The sequence below is a fragment of the Takifugu rubripes genome, chromosome 15 (assembly GCF_901000725.2).
Source record: "Takifugu rubripes chromosome 15, fTakRub1.2, whole genome shotgun sequence".
Classification (NCBI taxonomy): domain Eukaryota; kingdom Metazoa; phylum Chordata; class Actinopteri; order Tetraodontiformes; family Tetraodontidae; genus Takifugu; species Takifugu rubripes.
Window position 1 is genome coordinate 13,131,173 of NC_042299.1, and position 16,142 is coordinate 13,147,314.

A 16,142-nucleotide genomic window follows, 5' to 3' on the forward strand; every position below is an offset into this window, starting at 1 on the left:
AACGATGACAGCTGCTGCCTGTGCAGTAATAGCTACTTTAATTGTGCTGCGGAGCTGTTTCCAGTGGGGAGAGCCAGAGTTAATTCCTGTTTGAAACAGTTTAGTTTGGGCCCACCTGAGCGGAAAACACTTTGAACTGGTTACATTTTAATTGGCTAAGCCCAGGAGGGATTCAAGTGCGGTTGTTGGTGCCGTCTTCATCCAGTCAGACAGCAGCACATGAGTGTGAGACAGCGTTGCTTTCGGGTCCCTCATCGAAGCTGCTTTGGATTCTACTGATATTCATCTATTTTTATTGGTGAAGCTCCAAATAATTGGCAACACCTGATTTCCCACCTCCAGGGAGAGTGACGGGGGTTTTCAAGGTCAGACCAGCACTCAAAAGTCTGCCACCTTGGTTTCGGCATGGAAAACCTCACAGTAAGCTTCATTTTGCTGTGAATAATTAGTTGCATTAGTTACTGTCATCACTTTCATGAATGTAGATTATTGAATGTTTATTGCTGCTGTTTTTAATCCCCAGCCGGAGCAATGGCGAGAGATTATGAACAAGAAGATGCGGTTTCCTCCTCAGCTCATCGGTGCCATCCAGGAGGGGAAAATCGAGTTTCTGCGTGGACTGTTGAAGACCGGCGACGGCATCATCCGTCAGCTGGATGAGTCTGAGGACCGCCAGTGGAGGGAGGCTCTTAACCTGTCCATCCGTCTGGGCAACGAAGAAGCCATGCACGCCCTTCTGCAAGGGGTCAAATTTGACTTCCGGCAGATTCACGAGGCATTGCTAGTTGCCGTCGACACCAATCAGCCCAGAGTGGTGAAGCGCCTCCTGGACCGTTTGGACCAGGAGAAGGGCAACAAGATGGACGTGCGCTCCTTCTCACAGGCCATTTTCGACCACTCCATTGACAACTCCCAGTTTGCCCCTGGCGTGACGCCTCTGACCTTAGCCTGCCAGAAAGACTTGTATGACATTGTCACCATGCTCACACAGAAAGGTCACATCATCCCGTGGCCACATAAGATATCCTGCGACTGCCTGGAGTGCCGCAACGGCAGGCAGTACGACCTGCTGAAGTTCTCCTTATCTCGCATCAACACCTACCGAGGCATCGCCAGTCGCGCTTACCTGTCCATCACCTCTGACGACCCCATGCTCAAAGCCTTCGGTCTGAGCAAAGAGCTCCGAAAGCTCTCGCAGAAGGAGCCGGAGTTCAAGGTGCGATGACACGTGTAGGATTTCTGGCTGTTCACTGTTGTCTGCCCCTAACCGACCGCGGCGCCTTCCTCCCGTGCAGCCTCAGTACCTGGGCTTGGAGCAGCTGTGTCAGGACTACGCCGTGGAGCTGCTGGGCATGTGTCGCAACCAGAGCGAGGTGACCACCATCCTGAACAGCTGCAGCGACGAGAGCCAGGATTCTTTTGAGGGGCAGGCGTTCGAGGAGGGAATACCGAGTCTGTCGCGCCTCCGGCTCGCTGTCAACTACAACCAGAAGCAGGTGGCTGTGGAAGAGAGTACTGGCTGAACATTCCAGAAGCTTTTTATTCGAAGCACATTCCTTTGTGAAACACAATAGTTGACTGTTTCGAGACGATGGATTGTTACTATTGGTTTCCGTGATTGTGGCTTTGTTTTTGCAGTTTGTGGCCCACCCAATCTGCCAGCAGGTGCTGTCATCCATCTGGTGCGGGAACCTGGCAGGGTGGAGAGGCAGCCGTACAGCCTGGAAGCTGTTTGTCTCCATGGGGATCTTCCTCACTATGCCGTTCCTCTGCCTCGTCTACTGGATCGCACCAAAGTCTAAGGTACCTGCCGGTTCATAAGCAAGTAGATTGTTTCTGTCAGAATTGGGTTTTCATCTGCAGAATTCAGATTCAGATTCAGATCCTTTATTGTCCCACACGGGGAAATTTACAGTGCAACAACAGCAACAAGAGCACTCAGAGAAAAATAAGATAGAATCAAATGGAATATACAAATGGAATATACAAAGAGGGTGCATATTTACAATAATCCAGGTAAATTCAGGTAAAATACTTTTTTTTTTTTTTTAAATACAAATGTTCCATCTATGGCTGCATATGCACATACCTAAGAGCGCCTCACTATTTGAAATGAACAGATTTTTTTTTCTTTACTTGTTATTGTCAGCAGAAAATACAACAATTCATAAACACGTGACAGAATATCTTCACCTTTTCACCAGGCCGGAAGGATCCTGAAGATCCCTGTCATCAAATTCCTCCTCCACGCTGCGTCCTACCTGTGGTTCCTCATCACGCTGCTCGGAGAGTCCATAACGATGGAGATGTATCGAGACAAATTTGCCTCCCGCCAGCAGAACATCCTCCACAGCTCCTTCCACATGGTGTGGGTGGTCGGTGGGTCCGCTCTACTTCCTACTTAAATGCACAGTTCGGTTGAATCCAGGCTTTAGCGTCGACACTCTTTTGTCTCCTGTAGGATTTTTCTGGTATGAGTGTAAGGAAGTGTGGATCGAGGGGCTGCGGAGTTACTTCCTGGACTGGTGGAACTGCTTGGATGTGATGGTGCTCAGCATGTACCTGGCATCCTTTGCATTACGAGTGCTCATCGTGCTCAAAGGTTACTTCCTTTGTCAGGACCACAGCGGCACAGAAGAGTGCACTTACTTCACTGATACAGGTGAGAGGGACTCATAAACGCCGTCAGTCACCCGGCAGGGTTGCAGAGCTGGATTTGAGCGGACGGAACTGTCTTGCAGTGCGTGACACCTGGCATCAGGAGGACCCACAGCTGATCTCAGAGGTGCTGTTTGCAGTGACCAGCATGCTGAGCTTTACGCGGCTGGCGTACATCCTGCCGGCCCACGAGTCTCTGGGAACTCTGCAGATCTCCATCGGGAAGATGATTGACGATATGATGAGGTAGGAGCAGTCCCGCTTCAGCTCCTGTAGTAAATGTTGATTAAAGATGATTGCAAATGTCCCTTTCTTCTTTTTTAGATTCATGTTCATATTGATGATCATTGGAACAGCCTTCCTGTGTGGCATCAATAATGTCTATGTCCCTTATGTCATCTCTCCACATCTGGGCAGGTAGGATGTTAAGGCCTCAGGCTTATCCAGTTGCTGTTATGCTCATACTCAATCCCAAAAATTGTGAAAAATGACTACAGAGTTCAGTGCAAATCCAGTCTCACTGTGATAATCTCCTCTCCCTGCTGCCGCAGGTTCAATGAGACGTTCCACTTCTTGTTCTGGACCATGTTCGGGGTGGCCAACCAGGACTACGTGGACATGCCTCAGTTCATGTTGGCGGAGTTCGTAGGGAGGATCCTGTACGGCATCTTCACCCTCGTCATTGTCATCGTCCTGCTCAACATGCTCATTGCCATGATCACCAACTCTTTTCAGAAAATCGAGGTAAGCAGATTCCGCCACCTCGCCGCTGCGGTCAGGGCAGGGCCCGGGCGCGTTTACCGTTTGTTTTTGACCTCAGGATGATGCAGACGTTGAGTGGAAGTTTGCCCGATCGAAGCTGTACCTCAGTTACTTCAGGGAAGGTCTCACCATCCCGGTGCCCTTCAACGTCATCCCCTCACCCAAAGCTGTCTTTCAGATCTTAAGGTGACCTCTAGAATCCAGTTGAAATCAGCAGAGATGCTTGGTAATTACATTTGTATTACTTTATTTCAATTTCCAGAGGGATATTTAAACAACTTTGCTGCTGCTGCTGCTGTAATTCTGAGAATAAATACCCACCAATCGATTCTATGGTAAACAATTAAAGGATTATATTGAAAAAAGTCTACAAACCATCTTGCAACGAATTGAACCTCCTTGATGTTGAACATGTTTTAGACTAACGGTAAGGGATCTGAAGACAGCCAGCTGTCGTACCGGCAGCAGGTGACCAAGGCTCTGGTGCAGCGCTACATCGAGTCGGCTCGCAGAGAGTTCGAGGAGACCAAGAGAAAAGGTAACCATGGTAACCATGACATGAACGCATGATAATATACGTGTACCGCAACATGCTGCGCCATGACTGGAGTCTTCTCCTCCTACTCAGATATCGGTAATCGGATCACGGAGCTGAACAAAGTGGTCTTCAGGATGCATGGCGATCTGAAGGTGGTCCAGCAGATTGTGATGAATGACGTTCAGGGCACAAATGATGCAAACAAGGAAGGCTCCTCTGTGCTGGGGAAATACATCATGGGCGCAAAGAACAATTTCAAAGGATTCAACGGCAAACAGGATGAAAAAAATACACCGCTGAAAGTGACAGTACACCACCGAGAGGAGGGTGTGGATAAAGAGGTTGAACCAGGTGCAGCGGGAGAGTCCAAATATGGAAGCGAGGGATCGGACTGTGATGTGGTCAAAATGGAGGAAGGTCGAGCTCAACCAAAGCTTGAAAATGAGGAAAATGAGAGCAAAGAGGTAGCGGAAACAGATAAGATGAACAAACCAGGCAATGAAGTGAAGGAGGAGGTAATAGCGCAAACGAGTTCTGTTCAAGCAGAAGTAACATCAGAACCCACACCAGGTGAGGCAAACAGGGTAGGGAAGATTGCCCCAGGGAAGGCAGGTGGCGAGAAACGGCCAGAACAGGGCTCTAAACAGGCTGAAAGCATCAATGAAAGCACAGGCATAAAGAGTACAGGCAACAAGTTCAATGATATAGAGCTGCAAGAAACCAAAAAGGAGGCTCAGTGGGAAAAAGGTAGAACCACTGAGCACGCCGCGGTGCGGTCCGATGCCGGCGACAGCGACAAAGGACCTGGAACCAAGAAAGACATCCCCTCGCCAACAGGCAGCAGCAGCTCCCAGGACACGGGGTATGGGTCACGGGAGGGGGAGGGATCAATCGATGGGGTCAGAGTCAAACCGTTACTATAGCGATGTTCTGCTGTTGTGATCTTTTCCCTGAACGTGCATGACTTTGTGTCCCAGCAACAGCAGTTAGAGTTTGAGCTCTAAACATTTACTCCACTCACCGAATTAGCGTATCTACACCTGTCTTAGTTTAGATCCAGCCAAACGTGTCATGTAACACGAGATACCAGGTCACACCTAGAATATGATAGTCTGATGCAAATTTACTGCAAGAGCTAAAATGCATATTTCAGCACCTTGGTGTTGGCAGCACAACTCTGAATCTTATTAGTTCACCCTTTTTACCAAAGCTGCACAATTTGTCGGTATTGATTAATCAGCTGATTAATAAAAGCGCTTTTTGTACTGCTGTTGCACACTCACATTTTTTCTTGTGCTCCTTTGTGCTCAGAAAGAACAACGCTTCCATTCTGGGTGTATTTTGAAGGTGCACTGTGGCTGAGCCTGTGCTCGGTGCTGCACGCATGTTTTCCTGTGGCGTCAGACCTGCCGCAGTCTGTCAGCACAGGTCTCAGCTTGCTTTACACGTACTGTTCTCATGAGGCCTCGCGGACACACCGCCTTATTAATTCATCACCTGCAGCATCACCTGTCCCCAGACGCACCATAGCCAGAATTTGAAGTGGTCTGTGGTGAAACAGACTATTTTCCTTTTTTGGACTTTTGCGTCTGGTCTCTTTCTGCAATCTGCTAGCTGTTTACATTGCATTTGGCATAAAAAGTGAAATAATCAAGCAATAATGATTGGATAAAACAGTTTAATTTCATTCATCTAAAGTACAAACAATTAAAATACACATGTTTTAGTGTTGCCCACATATTACAAATGATTATGGAATAAAAAGGATACATATTAGCTCCTCATACACCATCAATTCTATACAAAACTGCATACATTACACCTGTAATAACAATATGGCTTCAAATATTAAATAAAAACTGCAAATATCTGATTTGATAACAGAGACACCTGTTCAAACATCATATAGACACAACCTGAATTACAAAAAAGAAAAGGTACATAAAGAAACGTGCACCCAAAATGAGGGCAGCCCACATTAACTAGGAACCATACATCATACACTCGTCTTTGTTGGCTAAAGAACAGACCATAGCAGCCATGTTGCGCTCTTTGGCCTCTTCCTTACTCTTGGCCGACTGGGCCTCCTTCAGCTTCTCCCTGTTCAGGGTGAACTGAATGGGATTGGCGGCTGGTTTCGTCCTGAGGTAGTACATGCCTGTTTTCAAGCCCTGCCAGAAAGACCAAATCAGGAGTAAGATCCCTCTTTCCTCTCGATATCATGTAGCCGTATCCCCCCCCGACTTACCAGCTTCCAACCGTAAAAGTGCATGCTGGTCAGTTTGCCGTAGGTCGGCTCTGCGATGTGGATGTTCAGCGACTGGCTCTGATCGATGTAAGCGCCGCGATCTGCTGCCATCTTGAGGACGGTCTTCTGGGAGATTTCCCACACGGTTTTATACAGCTGCTTCAGGTCATCGGGGATCTCCTGGATGTCCTGTTTGGGAAATCAAGAACTGCTTGTTGCCGCAGCAATACAATGTTATTGTCGTGGATATGTAGAGCTCTCAGCGTGACGCTCTACCTGGATTGAGCCGTTGTGAGCGATCAGCTGGTTCTTCATGGCGTCGCTCCACAGTCCTCGTTCCGTGAGGTCTTTCAGCAGGTGAGGATTCACAATCTGCGGGCGAGGCCAAACTTTGCGCTCAGCGACCTTTCACGACATGATGAAAACATTCTGCCGATTGTGCCGACCTGAAACTCTCCCGAGAGAACCCTGCGCGTGTAGATGTTGCTGGTGTAGGCCTCGATGGACTCGTTGTTCCCCAGGATCTGGGCGGTGGAGGCTGTGGGCATGGGAGCCAGCAGCAGGCTGTTCCTGACGCCATGTCTGAGGACGCACACAGGCAAATATGAGCTGGTCCAGAAGGAAGAGCCAATTGATCATCACTAACACTGCTGATATCTATGACAACTTACTTGGCGATTTTTTCCTTTAGAGCTTTCCAGTCCCACAAATCTGTTGGGGTTTTCCCCCACATGTCATATTGAAGGACCTGGAACACAAAATCATGATGCTGAGCCCAAACACATCGGCTGGTTTGATTTGAGGCGTCAGTAAAAGTCACGCACCCCCTTGCTGACAGGAGAGCCAGCATAGGTTTCATACGGCCCAAATTCAGCCGCCAGCTCACAGCTGGCCTCCAGAGCAGCGTAGTAAATGGTCTCAAAGATCTGAATGTTGAGCAGCTGGGCCTCTGGGCTTTCGTATGGATGACGCATGAGGATGAAGGCGTCGGCCAGACCCTGCACCCCGATTCCAATCGGCCTGTGACGCATGTTTGATCTTCTAGCCTGTAAATAGACAAAGTCAGGTGCGATATAAAGTTTAACAACAGGTTGTGGTTGTGTTTGTGTGTGTGACAAGAAGTAACACCGGAGAAGAAGGCACACCTCGGGCACAGGGTAGTAATTAATGTCAATGATCTTGTTCAGGTTCCTGACGATGATTTTAGTGACGGATGCCAGCTTATTGAAGTCGTAGGTCCTTTGCGGGGTGACGTACATGTTGAGAGCAATGGACGCCAGGTTACACACTGCAACCTGATTAGAGGAAATAACACATCAAATTCCGTTGCAGTATTCTTAAAGACAAGCCACGGCTACGAGGTCTCCCCCAGTCACCTCATCTTTGCTCGTGTACTCTACAATCTCTGTGCACAGATTGCTGGATTTGATGGTGCCCAGGTTCTGCTGGTTGCTCTTCCTGTTGCAGGCGTCCTTGTAGAGCATGTATGGTGTGCCGGTTTCTGTTTGAGACTCGATGATGGCGTACCACAGCTGCTGGGCCTTCACCACGCGTTTAGCTCTGCCCTCCTTCTCGTATCTGAAGACGGACAAGACAGCCGACATTAGCTCCGAGAGTGAAAGCTGTTGTAAAAGACGACGGCGTGCGGACGTTACCGAGTGTAGAGCTCCTCAAACTCCTCACCCCAACAATCGATTAACCCAGGACACTCACTGGGACACATCAGAGACCAGTCCTACAAACAACAACACAAAGCGTCAAATACACCAAAAGCTTTAGAAATAGAATCCAAACTGATTTATTTTGTCACCTGGTTGCTTTCCACTCGTTTCATAAAGAGGTCTGGGATCCACAAAGCGAAGAACAGATCTCTGGCCCTCTGCTCCTCTTTGCCAGTGTTCTTTTTCAGCTCCAGGAACGCAAACACATCGGAATGCCACGGCTCCAGGTACACAGCAAAGGCTCCAGGTCTCTGATCAACAAACACGAGTCAAAGTGAATGAATTCTCTGATCTGTTCAGCCACGATACCGTCTCTCCTCTAACGCCTTACCTTGTTACCCCCCTGATCAACATAGCGTGCTGTGTTGTTGTAAACTCGAAGCATTGGAACAAGCCCGTTGGACCTCCCATTCGTCTGATAAGGAAAAAAACAAAAAAAGGTAAGTAAATTCAGCAAAAAAAAACCCTTTTCTTTAAGGCCTGCAGAATTCCCTTTACTCACCCCAGCGATATAGCTGCCTGTAGCTCTGATACAGCTAACTGCCAGTCCGATACCGCCGGCAGATTTAGAGACAAGCGCACACTGCGTCAGCGTGTCATAAATGCCTTCGATACTGTCTTCCCTCATTGCTAGCAAGAAGCAACTGCAAAAAGCTCAAATTAGATGACAATATAGAATAAATGGAATGTATTCTCTGAGCTGTGCTGAGTTAGAACCTGGAAAGCTGCGGCTTCCTGGTGCCAGCGTTGAACAGAGTGGGTGAAGCGTGGGTGAACCACTTCTCTGACAGCAAGTTGTAGGTTTCAATAGCTGCCTCGATGTCTGCTTGATGAATCCCGACTGCTACCCTCATCAGCATGTGCTGCGGCCTCTCGGCAACTACGGAAAATAGTTGGATTCCACACTTAAAGCACTTAAATCCGACATTGTCTCTATGCCCTGAACTCACTTTTTTTTTAAGTGCCTACCTTTTCCATTAGTTTTCAACAAATATGACCTCTCAAGAGTCTGTTGGAGCCAAGAACAAGTTCAATTAATGACATTAACATGTGCGTAAAGTGTTCAATTGAAAATATTTCATTTCAATATTACCTTAAAGCCAAAAAAGTTGTAGGAGAAGTCTCTGTCGTAAATGATGGCAGAGTTAAGGCGCTGCAAGAAATACAGCATCATTCGTTAACACAGTGATGATGAAACTGAGCAAGCGGCTTGGTCAGCTGTGACTCACATCCTTGTTTTCAAGGACAATATCAAGGGTTTCCTTAGAGATCATGGGAGAGTGCTGCTTATTCAATGGGTTCACATAGTTGTAGAGGTCTTCCATCACATCTGTGACAAAGAAATGTTGTTTTATATCAAACTATGACAGATTTATGACTTTTTCTGGAACCATCACTACCAGTATAGTTTCCACAGCTATATAAAGCCTGTCTTACCACTAAAGACTTTCTTGGTCTCTTTGTGTAGATTGGACACGGCGATCCGTGCAGCCAGGATGGCATAATCAGGATATTTGGTGGTGAGAGTGGCTGCAGTCTCTGCTGCCAGAGTGTCCAGCTCCACTGTGGTGACTCCACTGTACAGGCCCTGGATCACCTTCATGGTGATCTGAGCCTGACAAAAACACAGGAAAAGGCTCACAAATACTAGAACAGATGACTTGGGTCCGAAGAATGCAACTGTACACTGTACTTACAGGGTCCACAAACTCAGAATTGAGCCCGTAGCAAAGCTTCTGGACGCGAAATGTGATTTTATCAAAACTTACTGCCTCCTGGCGTCCATCTGAAACAGAAAATCATCAGGAGAAAACCAGGTCAGAAAATCTGGCTGTGATGGTAGTTGGGAAAGTCAAAAGCCAAGTAAAGTCTAGTGTAATATAAAAAACAGCTAAAAGTGAAAACATTTGAAAATAGTCACGATTGTAGTGTAATTAATGCTGTGCAAGAAAAAGTGACAGGAGATCATGAAGCCTACACCTGTCGCTTCAGTTACATTCCAACAATGGGTGGACCTGCTAAGTTCGCGCCATTCCTAAATATATGCATGTATATATATGTTTAAATCGCTGTATGTAATTACCTTGTATAGAACGACGTTTTGGCAATTTAAGGTGTACATATACATTGCAAAACACCGATAGAAATACGCTCGAACGACAAAAGCTGGGAAACAAAACCAGCTCTATGGTGATTGTTTTTGTTTTTTGCTCTTTTCTACAAAAAGCTTCAATAAGAAGATCTCGTTATGTTCTTCTTAAAACTAAATGAAATACATGCCGGTGTGCAGAGAGCCATTAAAACAAAAGCACATTTAACTTAAATGAAAACTAACTATACACATAGCACACATGCACTGAAATATCTAAGCCTATTTTGAACATTTTTATCAGTTTGCATGAACCTTTACAGACGTATTACCAAATTACTTGACAGCGCAAATATTAAAATCCCTCTACCTCTCTTTATCACGTGCATTGTGGCGACGAGACAACTGTCTTCCAAGCTCCAGCGGTAAATGTTTTACTCTCAGTGGGTCCTGAAAGTGTATTAATTTACTAGTAATTCCTTATAAACACCAATTACAATGGAGCGGCAACCAGTTCAGCTGTTGTCACAGAAGCACAAACTGAGAGCGCGGACAAATTACAAAACTAAATGAAAGCCGGTCAGAGAATCAGCCAATCAGAGAAGAGCTGCGCAAGGCTCTCAACCAATCACATGCGGCTATTTGACTCGTGCGACGGCCACATCCGGTTAATGTGGCGGGATATTTACAAAACAGTAACTATCTGTGTTATTGTTGCAGCCTGACTTATTGTTATCGCGCAGCAGCATTAAAACTTGAAAGCCATAAAAGTTGAGCGGAATAACAGGAGGACGTTTTTAATAATGGAGCATTTAAGAAAATATTTTTGTAGGCATGTTATGATGCTACTAATATAAAGAGAGACATCGTTATTAAGAGGACTGCGTCATGGGTAACCCTTTATTATAAACTCAGCCAATTTGACTGTGAATATACTGTTCTGGACATACAGTAAAAGAAATCCAGCACGCTCCGACAGCGATGTGGTGACCTACATTTTTGCAATTTTATTTTGAAAGGTGATCGGGGAATCAACCGCTGGGTGGCGGTATTCTCGTTGAGGTACACGTAATCTGATGAGAGAAGAAGTGAGGAGACGGACGCCAACAAGACAGGAAGTGGCCGGCTTAGGTTAGCTGCTAAAGCTAATGGCCCCGGAACGGTAAAGCAGCACTCCGAAAATGGCCGGGGTGTTTGAGGTGGAGGTTGATGGAGTGGAGCACGCAGACCATGGACTGGGGAATCACGAAGAAACAGTTCAGGTGTGTGTCATAGACGGTCTCTCTCTAACACGATGAATTAAAGAAATCGACATATTATTTAATGAGGCGATGGCTGTCGACTCCTAACTGATTTTGTCAGTACGAAGTTCCACGGGTGTAGCAGCTAGTCACTGTTAGCCAGTTCTCCCCAAGAGCTCTTGAAGATTTACCAAATGCAGTATCGAATTGGAAAATATGTTGCTTCTTTAAAAAAATAATTGTCTGTATGTTTGATCGTTTGATAACCCGGCATGTAAACCAGCTAATATGAAAATGACAAATACCCTGAGCGTGTTGCAGATAGCCGATGATCCGATGACATTAGCCCACATATGTTTTGAAATAACGGCTTATTTGGCCTGTCCTGTCGTGTCTCTTAGATTGTCAGTGAACGCCGATTGCATCTAAATTGTAAATGAAGGCGATGTGGCGTTTATGGTCAAAGGTCATGCGTTTTCGACATTGTTATGGTCAACTCAGTCTAATCAATATTGAGCTTTTCTCTGCAAACCAAGTTAAATGTAAATGTCAAAGTGGTAGCGGCCAGTTCGAGGAGGTAACGTGATAGCCGTAGTAATCCATCTGTTTGAAGCAAAATAATCCCCCAAAAAAGACAATTTCAAGAAATGTAGGGACAGATTATTCAATTTTGCTGATGTTGCGGTTCACGAACTGGATCCAGGAATGTTGTGAGGGTCTAAGATCTAAGCTATGAACCAAGCCGACCTCTTATCTTATCTGACCTTGTATGGCAACAATACCTTGTATGATATATTGCTATTTAACACAAAAATACTCGTTAGAATCAGACAGGAAGGTCGTTTAATCTCTGTTAATCTGTAGCTGGAGGACGTTTCATTTCATAAATTATATCACACAGGGATGATTGCACAAGGTTTTGTCCCTGTCTGTTAATGGGTGGCTTAATAAGCCATTAAGCTTGATGAAAGAGGCTAAGAACTAACAAGGATGTTGCTGGGGGGTGCACTATTCAACCATTTTTAATTCATTTAAAACAATTCTTTTCACATGGCTACAGTTAGTACCTAGTGATAGACGGCACGTTCATGCTTATAGCCTTTAGTTATGTAAATCTACTCTCCTTTGGTCTGTTTATTCAAGGGTTTAGCCTTAATTTGTCTTTTGCTTTCCAGTTTGACGTTTCCAAACTGTCACCAGAAGAGAAGTGGAGGCAAGTATTATCCTTTTGCATATTTTTTTTTTTCAAGCTATGCATGCATATGCAATGCAAACATCTGTCTGACTGAAAACCAGTATTTGCACTAATTTATAGGTACCCTTACAAGCCTTTTAATTATGACACTAGTACCATTTAAATAAACTGGCCATTTAAGCAAATCTACAAATTCTGAAATATGATGGACCATAATGTCCAATTAATCTAGTTTGATGATTCTTGGGCTTTGAAGTCCTCATAATTCAGTCAATATAATCAGCAACATATTACCTGTGACCAGTTCCTTACCCATCTTGATATCCTGTGGAAATAAGAAAAGGGTGGTTTCTTGGATGTAGAGTTACAGTATAGTATATATATATTTGAATATTTGGTTGTTTTCACAGGGTCGAGCATGCAAGAATGCACGCCAAACACAAAGGCCATGAGGCCATGCACGCGGAGATGGTGCTCATCCTCATAGTCACCCTTGTCATTGCTCAGCTAGTCCTTGTGCAGTGGAAGCAGAGACATTCAAAATCATACAATGTAAGGCACAAACTACATCCAAAGCATGACTTTCTTTCTATAAATTTATGAAATATGTCATCAAAATATACAAATTAATTTACCATTATGTGTGTGTGCTTAAGTAAAGACTGCATCTGTTTGCTAGCTATCCACATATCAGACTTGAGTGTGTTTATTGTGTGTGTGTGTGTGTGTGTGTTTACCTGTTTCTTCTAACACTTGCCATGTAACTTTTTTTTTTGCTGTAGCTGGTGACTCTGTTCCAGATGTGGGTAGTTCCTCTCTACTTTACTACCAAACTTCACTGGTGGAGGTTTCTTACCACCTGGTTTATCTTCTCTGTCATCACAGCCTACGTCTCTTTCCGCGCCACACGTAAGCCCCTGGCCTGCACTACCCCGAGGTGAGACTCTTTCCCACCTCATCCGCTAACCTAAAGACATCTGCATGAAGCTGTAACGTAGCACTAAGATATCGCCTTTGTCTCCGGCAGGTTGGTGTATAAGTGGTTTCTCCTCCTCTACAAGATCAGCTATGCCACAGGAATAGTTGGCTATAGCGTCGTCATGTTTACACTTTTTGGTATAAACCTTATATTCAGGTATGTGGAGAAAATGACCATTTAGCGGAATTACAGATCAGCAACAACCCGTGCGATTTAAAATTGAGATCTTTTATAAATTTGTGAAGAAACTCCAACCAAAATATGACAGACTACAAGTATGGGATAAAGTTGAGGGAAAAGCTTCCTGTCCTTCATGTGGCAACATTCAGGAGTGTATAAAAGCTTGCTTCAGGTGTTTGTTTAGCTAAGTCTTTGGCTATTTACAACAATGTGTCATTATGTCTACAAGATCACGTAAACCGTCTGTAGTCTGGAAATGTAAAGTAGATGTTAAACGGAAGCTGTCGTGGAAGCCCAGCTGAGCCTCGGTTCTGTTATCGCTCCAGGATAAAGCCAGAGGACGCGATGGACTTTGGTGTGTCTCTGCTGTTTTATGGGCTGTACTACGGAGTCCTGGGTAGAGACTTTGCAGAGATGTGTGCAGATTTCATGGCTTCTACTGTTGGGGTAAGCAAACACCTGCAGACTCTTTGCATCCCTTTGCATTTCTGACTTGTTTGTTGGTTTCTCTCAGTATTACAGCGCGTCCGGGATGCCAACCAAGCACCTCTCTGACAACATCTGTGCTGTGTGTGGTCAGCCCATCCTTGTGGATGTTAGCGAAGAGGGTATTATAGAGAACACCTACAGGCTCTCCTGCAACCATGTGTATCCTTCCTTCAGCTGGAGACGCATGTCCTTCACTAGCTGTGCAGAAATGAATGTCGGTCAAAGTTAATCTACTTTTGTTGGGCCTGATACAGTCAGCAGGGCAAAGGGAACTAGGCGAGTATGTAACCTTTAGATTATACAACAGAACCGTGAACACGAGTGCCTGTATTAAAATCACTTCCCCCACGACTGTTGTCTGTTACATTGTCATGTTGTTTGCGGTTCTGTTTACTGGCCAGATTATCACGCATGAGGTAATGCCTGTTTGGGGGAAAAACTCTTCTCAAATTCTCAACCCTTTCAGTTATATTTAACCTTTTTTTTTTCCTTGTAACTGCTGCTCAATTTTCCTGTTTCCTTAACTCCAAACCAAGATTCCACGAGTTCTGCATCAGAGGCTGGTGCATCGTTGGTAAGAAGCAGATGTGCCCGTACTGCAAAGAGAAGGTGGATCTGAAGCGAATGTTTAGTAACCCGTATCCTTTTTGTCATTTTCACATTCTAAAAGTGACCTTGAGACCAGGTTTACGGGTTAAAGTAGCTCTGTATTTTACTGCAAAGCCGTGCAGGCATATTTATATGGTTCTGTTTATTCAAGATATTTAACAAAGCAGGTTCCACACTCCAGTATGTCACTCATTCATACAGAATTCTAACAAATCTAATCAAACATGCACAGTCAATAACAACCAGTGTTGTAACCTGATCATTTCTGGTAAGAGGAACCGTCGCCAAAGCCTAATTTTTTGGCACGTCATTAACAGGTATTCACAACAAGATGTGAAACATTATAGGTTATACGAAAGCTTCCTGTTCCTTTTTTTTTAGAACAGGAATCGTATTTCAGTTCTGACCTTTTGGGTCAGGTGGCTGCTGAAGTGATTTCCTTAACCTGCCACTAGCTGGGAGCGGCCGCACGTCATGTACGGACAGCTTTTGGACTGGCTGCGGTACCTGGTGGCCTGGCAGCCGGTCATCATTGGATTTGTGCAAGGCATCAACTATGTTTTAGGCCTGGAGTGACCCCCCCCCACCCCAGCTGTCAGGAATGGACATATCTCGTAACGTGGACAAGATGTGCACCGGCTCCAGACTGAGGGCCGGATATTGAACTAAACACCATTTCAAAAGTGTCTATACCTTTTTGTATATATTTATAGACACGTTATCTGTATTTACGGTTTATTTGGGTTTAATTGGAAATCTGTCTGTTTCCAGGGATTTACTTCACCAAGTTAATAACTGAGTTCTACCCCAGTAAAGCAGCTGTCAAAAATACTAGAAAAGGTGCTTTTTACTAATTTGTCTAGTGTTTGTTAATATTAATTGAAACTGTTTTCGAGCTCATTTTGAAGGGAATTCGCTCGTGAATATTAAAAAGGCAGAAACCTAAATATTGCCTTCTGTTCCAGGAAAGCGTAACCTGTGCATCAGTCACTCTGACGGGTCGCTGACTCCATCATTGTGCTTGAGTGAGCCGAGAGTTTCCCAACAGTCACGATCATGTGAGATGAGTTCTTTCGTCACTGGTGACCGAATAAGACGGGGGCTGCTCAAGTGGAACTGATTTCTCTCTATCACCTTTATTTTAGTCTTAAAACGCGTTTTCTTCCGAAGGTCGCAGGTTGTTTTCTCTGGATTTTATACAATAGCTCCATATGGGAAATCTCTTTCAATACTGTAAACGATTCTGTTCCTGCACATGTAACTTGGTTTGTAAAGGCTCGGTTTACCGAAATTACAGGACGTATCGGTGAAATCTTTTGCCCTTCTGTCATTTTTTGGTGACTTTCCAGACAAAATACGTGAAATTGGTCTGTGATGACTTGGCCACGAGGGCTGCAGCACATGTTTCCGTGCTGATGACTAAACCTGCAGCT

General features: G+C 45.1%; 3 protein-coding genes across 5 annotated transcripts; 2 read left to right on the top strand and 1 right to left on the bottom strand.

Moving 5' to 3' along the window:
* The first annotated feature begins 280 nt into the window (after window positions 1–280).
* On the top strand, window positions 281–5,240 carry LOC101070073 (short transient receptor potential channel 2-like). The gene is made up of 13 exons (XM_003971226.3): window positions 281–420; window positions 524–1,216; window positions 1,296–1,496; window positions 1,639–1,803; window positions 2,205–2,379; window positions 2,462–2,662; window positions 2,742–2,904; window positions 2,983–3,075; window positions 3,210–3,402; window positions 3,479–3,606; window positions 3,683–3,755; window positions 3,841–3,958; window positions 4,049–5,240. Exons 1-13 carry the CDS (start codon window positions 406–408, stop codon window positions 4,879–4,881), a joined length of 3,051 nt encoding a protein of 1,016 aa, XP_003971275.1. The 5' UTR covers window positions 281–405; the 3' UTR covers window positions 4,882–5,240.
* A 380-nt stretch (window positions 5,241–5,620) lies between these two features.
* On the bottom strand, window positions 5,621–11,592 carry LOC101065684 (ribonucleoside-diphosphate reductase large subunit-like). 2 transcript variants are annotated; one of them, XM_029848197.1, is made up of 19 exons: window positions 11,563–11,592; window positions 9,625–9,713; window positions 9,365–9,542; window positions 9,157–9,257; window positions 9,021–9,080; window positions 8,897–8,936; window positions 8,645–8,807; window positions 8,430–8,571; window positions 8,259–8,342; window positions 8,017–8,178; window positions 7,862–7,941; window positions 7,583–7,784; window positions 7,352–7,501; window positions 7,031–7,252; window positions 6,878–6,954; window positions 6,653–6,788; window positions 6,483–6,578; window positions 6,207–6,395; window positions 5,621–6,129 (listed from the first exon to the last, which is right to left on the bottom strand). In XM_029848197.1, the coding sequence occupies exons 3-19, from the start codon at window positions 9,528–9,530 to the stop codon at window positions 5,941–5,943; spliced, it is 2,259 nt and encodes a 752-aa protein (XP_029704057.1). In that variant the 5' UTR covers window positions 9,531–9,542; window positions 9,625–9,713; window positions 11,563–11,592; the 3' UTR covers window positions 5,621–5,940. The 2 variants fall into 2 exon arrangements, with proteins under 2 accessions (XP_029704057.1, XP_003971174.2); XM_003971125.3 differs by lacking the exon at window positions 11,563–11,592 and adding an exon at window positions 10,387–10,561.
* On the top strand, window positions 11,121–16,017 carry LOC115252622 (RING finger protein 121). Of its 2 annotated transcripts, XR_003890947.1 has the most exons (10): window positions 11,121–11,278; window positions 12,433–12,470; window positions 12,863–13,004; window positions 13,235–13,389; window positions 13,480–13,587; window positions 13,938–14,058; window positions 14,126–14,259; window positions 14,637–14,738; window positions 15,165–15,549; window positions 15,675–16,017. XR_003890947.1 is itself a non-coding variant. In XM_029848200.1 (9 exons), the coding sequence occupies exons 1-9, from the start codon at window positions 11,198–11,200 to the stop codon at window positions 15,283–15,285; spliced, it is 1,002 nt and encodes a 333-aa protein (XP_029704060.1). In that variant the 5' UTR covers window positions 11,121–11,197; the 3' UTR covers window positions 15,286–16,017. The 2 variants fall into 2 exon arrangements, 1 of the variants encoding a protein (XP_029704060.1); XM_029848200.1 differs by having other exon boundaries at window positions 15,165–16,017.
* Window positions 16,018–16,142: the final 125 nt, after the last annotated feature.

What these genes read in the sequence shown, in the direction of transcription:
- LOC115252622 (XM_029848200.1), top strand. Translation starts at nt 11,198, where the DNA reads ATGGCCGGGGTGTTTGAGGTGGAGGTTGATGGAGTGGAGCACGCAGAC. An exon ending in TCACCAGAAGAGAAGTGGAG is followed by an intron (nt 12,471 to 12,862) that starts GCAAGTATTATC and finishes TTGTTTTCACAG; the next exon opens with GGTCGAGCATGCAAGAATGC. An exon ending in TCATGGCTTCTACTGTTGGG is followed by an intron (nt 14,059 to 14,125) that starts GTAAGCAAACAC and finishes GGTTTCTCTCAG; the next exon opens with TATTACAGCGCGTCCGGGAT.
- LOC101065684 (XM_003971125.3), bottom strand. An exon ending in AGTACACGAGCAAAGATGAG is followed by an intron (nt 7,502 to 7,582) that starts GTGACTGGGGGA and finishes TCCTCTAATCAG; the next exon opens with GTTGCAGTGTGTAACCTGGC. An exon ending in TTCTCTCGGGAGAGTTTCAG is followed by an intron (nt 6,579 to 6,652) that starts GTCGGCACAATC and finishes CCTCGCCCGCAG; the next exon opens with ATTGTGAATCCTCACCTGCT.
- LOC101070073 (XM_003971226.3), top strand. An exon ending in AGAAGGAGCCGGAGTTCAAG is followed by an intron (nt 1,217 to 1,295) that starts GTGCGATGACAC and finishes CCTCCCGTGCAG; the next exon opens with CCTCAGTACCTGGGCTTGGA. An exon ending in ATGATTGACGATATGATGAG is followed by an intron (nt 2,905 to 2,982) that starts GTAGGAGCAGTC and finishes CTTCTTTTTTAG; the next exon opens with ATTCATGTTCATATTGATGA.